At 53.6% G+C, this 11382-nt stretch overlaps 1 protein-coding gene across 1 annotated transcript; it reads right to left on the minus strand.

Annotated features, from left to right (window-relative positions):
* Window positions 1-789: 789 nt before the first annotated feature.
* Window positions 790-11170, minus strand: SERPINA5 (serpin family A member 5). The gene is made up of 5 exons (XM_068541185.1): window positions 11130-11170; window positions 4584-5205; window positions 2959-3229; window positions 2449-2596; window positions 790-1785 (listed from the first exon to the last, which is right to left on the minus strand). Exons 2-5 carry the CDS (start codon window positions 5188-5190, stop codon window positions 1597-1599), a joined length of 1215 nt encoding a protein of 404 aa, XP_068397286.1. The 5' UTR covers window positions 5191-5205; window positions 11130-11170; the 3' UTR covers window positions 790-1596.
* Between the last annotated feature and the right edge of the window lie 212 nt (window positions 11171-11382).

Raw genomic sequence — 11382 nt, forward strand, 5'->3', positions numbered from 1 at the left:
GGGGGCTCTGGGCAAGCACTTATGTTGCCCTCTGTGAAATGAGGACGCTGAGACAGACCTTACAGGGTTGTTGGAGGATTAAAGACATCACAGATGCAAAGTGTCCCCACAGCTGGCACATAGTAGGTGCTCAGTACTTTGAGGGATGGTCAAAGCTTGGGGTTCTGACCCCGTTAGTTCTAAGGGGCACCCACACAGTCCAGTCTCTGGGGTCAGAGTGCTGGGCACAGGCTCGTGGAAAGCAAGCTTTGGGCATGTAAGGTGGGGCGACAGGCACTCAGGGGTCAGACTTGGGGGCAGCTAATTAGGGGACAGTCTGAGACTGAGTGAAGGACTCATTCACTCATTCATTCATTGATTCTTGAAAGTGTCCAATCCCCTTTATTTGATAGACAAGGAAGCATGGTGGGTTTCGTGAAGGAGGAGAGTGAGCCTACCTGGGTGACAAGGGAGCTGGTGCCCTGATGCACTTGACCTGGGCTTCTGTTTCTGGGTCATGTCTCCTCCACAGCAGAGCCCAGGGCTGAGAAGGTGGCCTGAGGGCCACACTCCTGGGGTCAAATCCTGCCTCCACCACCAAGGAGCTGTGTGACTGGGTAGATTACCTGTTCTCTACAAGCCTCACCTTCCCTATCTGTAAAGTGGGGATAATAGGAGTGCCTGCCTAGTACAGGATATTGTGAGGGGTAAGTGCAACCATCCAGATTAAGCGCCTAGCATCAGTCCTGGAACATAAGCTATTAATGTTGCTGTTCCCAGAGCTACTTCCAGAAGGACAATGACACCCAGTGTTTGCAAAATGCTTTATTGTTATTGCTGACACTAAAATCCACAGTTAGTCATCAGGGTCTTCAACTGATACTCTAGTATTTGCAACAGGCCTCCATTCTCCCACCCCCAGCCAAGCCCACGAGGTTGTAAATGTACCCACAGGACGGTACAAACCTGGGATGGCTGTGTCCACCCTGCCGTCCACCTGCTTTCCTTAAAAGATGGGTGGCACTTGGATGCATTGAAATCAACTGATTTGTGGGGAACATTCTACCCTTTTTATATGATTTCAAGGATCCTCCAATCCTTGACCTGACCCCTCATCGTATACATGAGGAAACCGAAGTCCAGAGAGCGTCAGTATTACCCAATGTCACACAGCTGGGACAGAAGCCCCACTTCATATCCCCATTCCAGTGTCCTTTCCAAACCATGGCAAACTGGTAGCTGGTATTGCAGACAAGTGGGGAACTAGGCTTGGGAATATGCTTCCTGGTGGAAATATCTACTGGAATAATCCTCCTGGATTGGATCCTGAGCTTCTGTCTGCCACTAGCATGCTGTGTGGCCTCTCTGGATCTCAGTGCTAATCTCCATTGATGAAAGGTGAGAGCAAAACCAAATGTTCTCCAAAGCACCCATCTTGCAATCATGTGAAAAGAAGCAATCATCAGTATTTCAATGTTATTGTTATTACTATTATTTGTGGAAGCCTCATTAGTCAATTAAACCTGCGTATATCACCAGCTCCCAGCAGATACATGGCCATAGTGCACCCTCATCTTCCACTATGGAAGCCCGTGCCTTTCAGGAGAAATCCCCATCTCAAGGGCGAGTCACTTTGCCGAGGAAAAGGATGTGTTTGCTGTTCTCCACAATGAGCATCAGAAAGGGCCTGTTGAATACTATCCTTTGAGAGCTCATCCGGGCAGATCTGAACATGAAGATCGTCCCCGTGGCTGCAGCCGCTTGGGTTCCCGACTCGTCCACCTCCACCATGGCTTTGTGCACCATCTGCAGGGGAGACATCAGGCGTCACCGAGCCACCAGGGGCTGGGAGATGCCATCAGGGGGAAACGGACAAGCTTCTGCCCGCAGCACCACTGTCGAAGTTTCTGTGCTCCTGAGCCATGAAGCAGATAGGAGATGATGTGATTGAACAACTACTGCGCACCACGGCTTACAGGTGAGCGCATGCGTGTCTTTCACTGAATTCTCCCTGCATCTAGCAGCAAGGGTGTGACTCTCCAAGTTTATAGAGAGAAAGGAGGCTCAGAGAGGCCAAGTAATTGCTGGAGGTCACACAGCTGGTGAGTGAAGGAGCTAGCATCCAATTCTTAGTTTTGACTGCTTCAGACAAGACACCTTCCCCCAAGGCATGGTGCTGGATAGGGTTTCCCATTGTTCAGATGCAAATTGAAACCTTTGCTTCTTGAGGGAAAAGAGGAGAGAGATAGGGAAAGGATTTGGAATGAGGAATGGGATAGAATAGGATGGAACAGGATAGGATAGGATAGGATAGGGTAGGATAGGATAAGATAGGATAGGATAGGATAGGATAGGATAGGATAGGATAGGATAGGATAGGATAGGATAAGATAGGATAGGATAGGATAGGATAAGATAGGATAGGATAGGAATTTCTGAAAGCAGGTGCTCAGGAGCTTCTGGGCTCACCTCAGACACCTGGATGTTGGAATGGTTGGAGATGCCGGTCAGGTCAGCATGGGAGGTGAAGACATCTCTGATCCCCAGCTTGGGGAGGACTTTCTCCAGCTGATAGGAGCCCTCAATGGAGAACTTGGGTAGGTAAAGCTCAAGCTGCCTGGAAAGAGAAGAAGACCTTTCTTGGATTCTTTCAGAGCACTGGCTCACTGAGCTCATATTCCTGCCATCTCCTCTTGGTTTCATAATGCTCCTCCAGCCCGTTGCCTACAGTGGAACCCATCCTACTCTGGACTTGGCCCTGGGCTGTCCCCAGAGGTCACTGCCCACTCTGATGGCCCCACCAGAAAACCCAGCTTCCAGCCCTGCTCCCTCTAGCTGGGTCAGGCCAGGGGGCTGGGACTTCACATGATGGCTCTGGGCTGGGAGGCGGCTCTCAGGCCAAGTGAGTTCTCCCACCACTGCCGTGTGGCCCTGCAGGTGTGCAGCAGCAGGCTGGCCCTGGAGTAGTGTGAAGAATACCTCTTCATGGACATCTTGAGCCACTTCCTCAGTGTTTTTTCTTTCAGGCCATTTTCCACCTGCCCCATCCCGCCCTCGCGGGGGAGAATGAAGAAGGCGGTGGCGTTCCCTTGGTAGGGGACCCCTACCACCCTGCAGGAGAGGTTTCGGTCCAGGAGGTAGTAAAACTGATCCTCTCGTTTCATCATGGGTACCCGCACCACCGTCTCCGAGGTCACGTGGAAGTCCTGCTCGTGGGTGCTTTTGCGGTTGAAGCTTGTCTCCCACTTAGCTGAAGATTAAAATGGAAAAGGAATTAAACATTCTCAGCTGCCAATGAAAAGTGTGCAGACAGTAAACCTACCAAACAGACAGCATCCTCTTCGGAGCAGTCTTATTGGCAGAAGTGACTGCCAAACCTCTTGAATATAAAGACAAGCCCCTTCCTAATTCGGGGGACAGGCTTGAACTTTTTGTGGGGCTTTATTTCCACATTTGCAAAACAAGGAGGTTGGTTTTCATGTCTTCAGAGACCCTTCACCCCTAATGTTGTTTGTCTGAATCTCTGATGTTGGTACTCAAGGTCAAACATCCCAGTGAAGAGGGTAACTAATATGTATGGCTGACAAAGCTACACTATATCTGGGTGAGTTATTCTCTTTTTCACTCTTTTCCCAATATTGGATCTCAATCTGGGTTTGGGAGAAAGGTTGGTAAGGTTCCTGCAAAAACATGATTCTTCCTGCTGGGAAGTCTGTGGTTATGCTTCTTGCTTTGTCTGCTTCGTACGGGACGTTTTGTTCAAAGTGGTACAAGTAATTGTTTCCATTTTCTTACTAGTTATCAAATATAGATCCCGCCCCCATGCCCCACTTAGATTATTTCACAGCTGTCCTCTGCAGCCTCGCCCTGGACCAGGGGACAAGGAATCTTAGAGCCCAAGCACGATACTCACCATCTGTGACCACGGGAAGAGGGGGGCTTGGCTAACAGCTTAACTATTTTCCTCTTTCTTTTTCCCTCCCTACCCCTCCCCATCCTCAGCAGGCCCTGCACAGGGCGCTCAGGGGCTCCGTATCTAGAAGGAGAAGCAGGTGTACAAGCTGGGATGAGTAGGGATATTGACAAGAAATGCCAGGGAGATAAAGATGGGGAGGTCAGCTCTTGGGGAGGGGAGAGAGGACTGTTCAGGGAACAGGTTCCTGTTCCAGGATTTCTCGGCTGAGGAAACAGCCCCTAGGAGGATATGGGTACCAGGGAGCATCTGGGAAATGCCCTCTAAGGCCCTTCTAAGGCCCACAATCCTGCCCTGAGTAGCCATGCTGTCAGTATCTTTGGCGCCGTGGCCTTGACAAACTCATGCTTCAGAGCCTGTGTGGAAGCGGTTGCTTTAAGTGTCCCCAGGGGCACAAACAGGAACCAGCTGTTCCCCAGTGGAGGAAACAGCATCCGGGGTCTTTCACACCACCTTCTGCAGTAAGAAGGCACTGTCTCACCCAGCTGCCGTTGGCTTCACTCTATCAACAGGGATCAGAAAAGAATAAATCCACTCCCACTCTTTCATGTGTGCGGGAATTGGTTTTGTTTTGTTTTTTGACAAAAGCATCTTAAAAGAGAAAGTTCAGGTTCAAGCCCAAGGGCCTTACCTTTAAAGAAAATGTAATTCACTATGACCATGACCTCGGTGCCATCCAGGCCCTTAACCAAGTCCACAATCTTGCCTTTCGTTTGCTTTGCCACGTAGTCATTGATCTGCTTCTGGGCCCCTTCAGGGTCCTCAAAGTCGGTGGGGAAAGTGTCTGCCAGGTACAGCGTCCTCATGGCGCCCAGGAAGGCCTCCTCGATGGGCACCGTGGGCTTGGTGAACAGGGCGTTGCCGAGGCTCAGCTGGAGGCTGTCTCCGGGCTGCTCGAGCTCCCGCAGCAGCCGCTGGGAGGCGCTGTGGAGCTCCTCCTCCTGGCCCTCCTGGTGGTTGAGGCCCAGGCCCGCCAGGACCTGCGCCTTCGTGTTGGCCCGCGCCCCCAGGGAGAGCATGGCCAGGCTCACGGAGATGCTCAGAGGGGAGAAGAAGATGTTCTGGTCGGGGACAGCCGCGGCCAAGGCCCTGTAGAGGTCGAAGACAAAGTCCCGGCTGCCAGGGGCCACCGTGGCAACTGCGGGCGGCAGCTCCGGAACTCTCTTCTTCTGGGGGCGGCGCAGGGCGGCCATCCGCGGGCTGAGGAGCGCCAGGCACAGGAGGAGGCGGAGCCGCATCGTGGCTGCCCGGTTCTGAAAGGGAGAGTGGGAAGATGCCCTCAGAGAGAGGATGGGAAGATCACAAGCAAGGCCGACATTCCGGGAGGCGGCGCCATCAACCAGCAGCCTCAAAGGGCGGTGATGAATCGGAGAGGCTGCGAGTGAGGGTTTAGGTAGCGCGGGAGGGGCTGGAGCACAGAGACCTGGGGACATGGACACCTGTTGGTGGGGAGAGCGAGGACGAGGCGGAGGAGTGAGATCCCAGGCGGGGACTGGCCACCAAGGCAAGAAGCCTCCTCTCACCCACATCGAGGTACACGGCACAGGGCGATGGGACGTGGGGCGGAGGGTTCTCCCGTCTTCTGGCGGCTTAGCGTCTCTGAGGTTACCGGGAACTGGCAGCCTGTTTCCATACCTGGCCCCCAACCCTCACTCCCTTCCCTGGGTGTAGCATTTGCAAGACCTCGTGTCCTTCTACGAGCTCAGGGCAACTCCCCGCCGTGGCCCCTGCCACACTGCTGGATTCGTCCCTGTTCATTTGTAGAGTCTACTGCATGGCGTGGTGGGTAGGGTGCCAGCCTCCTGTGGCTCATTAGTGAACACACGACGCCATCAGTCCCCCTCTCCTTCCCCAGGGGCTGCTCCAGGACCCCTCAAAGCCATCCTTGTCCCTCATCAGAGGCACCTTCCCCCCTTGAGGAAATTCTGCCCTCTTAACGTGAGCCCCCCAACTTCCCTTCTCTTCTGTGATGGGCTGAATTGTGTCCCCCAAATCCACTCATTGAAGTCCTAACCCTCTGTACCTCAGAATGTGACTGTAATTGGAGACAGGGCCTTTCAAGAGGTAATTAAGTTAAAATGAGGTCGAGCGGGCCCTGATCCAATGTGGCTGGTGTCCTTATAAGAAGAGGACACTGGGACACAGACACACACAGACTGAGGGGCAACCACGTGTGGAATGTGAGGACACAGGGAGGAGGAGACATTCCCATGCAAGCCAAGGAGAGAAGCCCCAGGAGGAAGCAGCCCTGCTGATCGTGGACGTCCAGCCTCCAGGACTGTGAGACCATAAATGTGTGTTGTTTGAACCCCCAGGCACCTCTTCTTCTGTGTCTCCCCCAGGTGAGGAGGCCCTCAGCTTCCTTTTCTCTGTCTACAGCCTCTCAGGTGGGCCCTGGGGGCTCTTCCATCATTCTGGCCTTGTCCTCCGCCCACAGTCTCTCTCATGGCCACCTTCCTAGACCCCTCCTCTCCATCCAGAAACCCTTCCTGTGCCCGGGCCTCCTAAAGCCCTCCTTCCACCCCCTGTGAACAGTGCAGACTCTGCAGCCCAGCAGCTTGGCTTCAAGTCTCAGTCCCACTGCTTCCTCCAAAGTGTGATGTGGTGCAAGTCAGTTACACCCATGCCACTGCCCCACCTGTACGATGGAGGTCATGACAGAACCTCCACCAGGGGCTGGGGCTTTCATGATCAACATATGTAACGTGCTTGGAGCAGTGCCCGGTGCAGACATTGCTGTCCAGGTGTGAGTTTTTGGTGTGGCAGCGACTGGCCAGAGCCCCACCCGAGACCCCCGTTTCCCCAGCTGTACCGTGGGGTACATGCCTTCACACACACACGCTCGTGGCAGCCTGGTGGCGGCCGGACAACTGATTCCCACGGTGGCCTGACTGACCCCCGATGAGACCTCTCGCTTGGCGTGCATCCCCCGGTGGACACCACGTCGTCAGGTGCCCCAGGCCCAGGGCGAGCACAGACACAGAGTCACAGACCCACGCAAAACCAAACTCCAAAGAGCCCCAAAGAGCTGCATTGGACGTGGCTGGCGGGGGGACACCAGGGAGCTTGGGGCTCAGCAGTCCTGGCCGTCTTTGTCTGAATGAAATTGACGGACTCAAGCAAGTCATGCTCACCACCCCTGGCCTCCAAACTGCACCTGAGCCCACCAAGGAAGTTCACTTAGAATATTCTGTCTGCAGAACCTCCAGCAACCCTGAACCAAATATAGCGGCCTCAGCAGTGCCCATGCCCGTGGGAGGCCCAGGTGCATCGCCAGCACCCGCCCCTGCTGGGTGCTGCGCTGTCTTGACGTATATCAACTGCTTCAGCCTCACACCCGCCCACGGAGGCAGGTTCTATTGCTGGCTCCAGTTTACAGACGGGTCGTCTGAGGCTCAGAGAGGATGACTTGCTTGCTAGTAGTGGCAAAGCTGCTAGGGTTCACACCTAGTTCTGACCCTCACAACTCACACTCTGAACCGCCACCCCGTTTAGCTCCCCCAGATCCCTGGTCCTCCTCCTCTGTATCACAGCCTCCGGATCTTGTATTCTTGGCCTCCACGGTCACCACCAATAGCCCCTACTCTGCAGAGAATTAAGAAACAGGCTTCCCATGCTGACACTCCCTTTTTGTTCCCACTTTGAGACTTGCCTTCACGGAGGTCTTTAAAGGACATGGGTGGGTGGCGTGATCTCTGTGTCCTTTAGTGTGCGGAGTGTTAGAACCATCAACGTAGCAGGATGCTGCTGAAGAAGCAGTTCAGCTCACCAACCCCCCAGCTCCCAGACACAGATTAACACCGAGCTGATAATTACCCTAAAAGAAATACTTTCAAAGAATAGCTACAGACTGCAGAGGAGTTTTCTGCTTGGACGGAGCCCAGGGGCAGCTGGCAGGGGAGTAGGAGTGAGAGTTCCAGTCTCCCATCCTCCCATCCCTGCAGCCTGGTGACCTTGAGCCAGGCCCTTCCCCTCTCAGGCTTCAGTTTCTTCATAAAAACCTAGAGGTCTGGTGCTGTGGCTCCACCACTGCCTGACCCCCCTGAAACACCAGCGATCTGATGGGCCAGAGCCACTTCTCTGAACGCCCCATGAGTCCCCGTAGAGAACAAGGGCTCAGCTTCCCTCAGGCTCCCCTGGGCTGCAGGTCTGGGACCCAGAAAACCTTGCTGCATTTAGCTCTCTCTCTCTCCCTCTTATTGAAGCCACTGTTTATTAAGGACCTGTTAGACACTCTATAAATATTACTGCATTTCATCTTTACCAAAAGTGTTATTAGCCCCATTTTACAGCCAAATAAACTGAGGCTTAGCAAAATGGAAAAGCTTGTCCCAGCCAGTGAATGATGGAACCAGTTTAAAATCCAGATTCCTCTGACTGGTGTATGTGCTGCCTCTTGGCTCCCTTTTATGGCTCTGAGGAATGACACGTCGTTCCCCCTCCTCTGTGGCTGCTGGTGAGTATCCCTGGGTCTCTCCCAACCTGTTCACCTGAATTAGCTCATTTACACTCCGCCACAGCAACATGGAGTTGGTATCCTTGTCACAACTGTACGGAAGAGGAAACAGACGGTCAGAGAGATTACTTCTGAGAAAGTGGAGGCCCGGGGGTGCTCATTTCAGGTTTCCTAGTTTCTAAGGCCAGTCTTTGCCATTACACTCCTGGGCCTCTGGTACAAATACACAGCTTACAGAGTTTTGTGCCAACTTTGAGCCAGTGGAGAGTTTGCTCAGGACACCAGCCCCCGCGGCGTGCCGGCAGAGCCTGGCCTGGCTGACCCTCTCCTGGGCCCCTGACGCCAGTGTGTCTGCAGAGATGCTCCCAAGTGTCAGAGGGGAGAAAGCAGATGGATCAATTTCATCTGGCATCCCAGGCCAAAGGGACTTGCGGCGGCAGAGGGTGGGCACGGGGTAGGCAGGCCCTGGGCAGTCCTTCCCCTGGTCCCCCACCATCCAGACCCAAAATCTGCTGGCGTGTATTCCAAATGTTAGGCAACAAAGTCCCACTGAGGTAGACTTTGGACTCAGCCACGGGAGGCGTGCAGCTCAGGAGGGTCTGTCCACTATCTGCTAATTACGCAAGGAGATAGATACAAGATGTGGAGCCCAGGCAGAGAGCGAAAGACAAAATCACAACTTCCCCCGGACCCTAAAGACCAGGGGGCAGGGCCTCCTGGAATCAGTGACCTGGGGGACTTTCCTAACCTCCCTCCTCATCTCCAGACTATCAGCAAGACTTGTCAGTTTCTAGCTCCGAAATCTGCCTGCCTCTCCCCATTTTCCCTGCCACCATCCTAATGGAAGCCTTTGTTTTTTTTTTCTTTCACCTGGGCCCCACTTCTCCTGCCCCTGAGAGCCATTCTACATACATAAGTACACTCTGAAAGAATCCCCTTCAATCACAGACACGGTCAAGGCGCTCCCCTGCCTAAGAACGTTCTTGCTGCCCACTGGCTTGGTAAAACCGAACTCTGATTTGCACGATAACCCATGAGGTTGCATGCAGTCTGGCTCTGTCCTGCTGTCCCCAGCCTCATGTGACCAGCTCTGCCTCCCAGGGCACACTTCTTCTTTTTCAATTCCTAACACAGAAGCCCCGTCCCAGCCCTGGGCCCTTGCACACTCTGCTCTCCCTCCTGGAACCCTTTCTCCACCTTTCTCACAAGGACCAGTTTCTCCCTGAGTCCAGGACTCCACTTAACTGTCACTTCTTGGCGGTACCTTGTCCACACGTGACCACGCCCTCTCCGCCATTATTCTCTATAACAGCCCCTTTGATTGTTTCTCTCATGGCTCCATCAGTTACAGATGTGCAATTACATATGCGTGTGCTGTTGACTCCTCTTGTCCTGGCCTCTCCCCCACTAGAACATATGCTTGTAAGAGAAGACCCTCATCTGTGCTGGTCCCGCCGTGACACTTTCAGTCAAGAGGTGGTGCTCAGGCACCCCTGTGAATGAATGGATGAGTGGTTGGATGAATGGACCCTGTCTCCTTCTCTGTAGTTCAGAGGTGTTAGACCACACGCTGGCCACCGAGTCGTGGGAATGAGCCAGGCTGGGCATCCAGGGCTGAGCCCTCGTGGCCCTGGGGCTAACATGCCAGCTGACCTTGAATAACTCAGCTGACCTTGAATAGCTCAGCTTCAGTTTCCTTTCTCTTTCTTTTTTAAAACCACTTTATTGAGGCCGGACTGACACCCCAAAACCTGTACATATTTAATGTAGACAACTCGATGAGTTTGGAGAGAAGTACACACCCGTGAAACCATCACCACCACCAACACCTGAACACATCTATCACCTCCCAAAGTTCCCTCCCGCCCCCTTTATTCTTCAAGCTGCAGTTTCTGGATCTGTCAATAAGGATGTTGGCCCAGGGGAGCAGTTTCCCTTTTATTGTTGCATTTCATGCCAAAAGCCCCATGCTTAGAAAAACTGAAAAATTCACTCACTTTACATCCACATTTTGTTTATTTAACAAATGGCCAAATGGCATCTGGAGCTCAAACAACCACTCTGGGTAGCAGCCTCTGGGCAGGGCAGCCTTATCTCAGGGAAACAGATTATATTTGAACACTTTTCCTGGTTTCTGAAGGCCCAAGATTCCAGGCACAGAAAACAATAGAAGCTACGGTTTATCGAGCACGTCCTGGGTACCAGACATTTTGTCCCCGTTCAGGGTTTCTCAGCGCTGTTGGCATTTGGAGCCAGAACGTTCTTTGCGGTGGGTGCTGTCCTGTGCATTTCAGGGTGTTTAACAGCATCCCTGGCCTCTACTCACTGGAAGCCGATAGCAACCCCCGCGCCCCAGTTATGACAACTAAAAATGCCTCCACACGTACCAGATGTGCCCGGCGGGGAAAATCATACTTGGGTGAGAACCACCACTTATCTAATCTTCACAGTCACACCGTGCAAGGGGTGCAGTAATTTGCATCTTATCCACGAAGAAGCTGAGGCTCCGCCGGATTTAGTGTCATCCCCAAGACCACACAGCAAGGGGTGGGGGGGGGTCCCCCACTTCTCTACTCCAGAGGCCCTGGCTCCCTCCCCACCACTGTGTCCTGCTCACCCTGGGGCACCTCCAAAGTTTCTAAGCCCTCCAAATCCCATAACTCCAGAGTCCATTCCTCGCCCCCGAGCCCACGGCCCTCCATCCATTGTGCCTGTACTTACTCTGTCCAGTGGCCGAGCGTGCACACAGCAGAGGCGACGGTCGGTTGGGCTCGGTAAAGAGCAGAGGGCTGGCTGGACTGGAGCCAGCATCTGTCACTGACAACAGCGGGGGCCCTGACTCCGCCCCTCCCCTGGCCCCGCCCCAGCCAGCCTCGCCCTGTCCTGTCCTGGCAGGACTTCTAGGCCTACCAAGCCAAAAGCCACCTGAGCTCTGACCAGGGCCATCTCGTCATTGCCCCGAAAGTCCTACACC

This window comes from Eschrichtius robustus, chromosome 1 (genome assembly GCF_028021215.1).
Source record: "Eschrichtius robustus isolate mEscRob2 chromosome 1, mEscRob2.pri, whole genome shotgun sequence".
NCBI lineage: Eukaryota > Metazoa > Chordata > Mammalia > Artiodactyla > Eschrichtiidae > Eschrichtius > Eschrichtius robustus.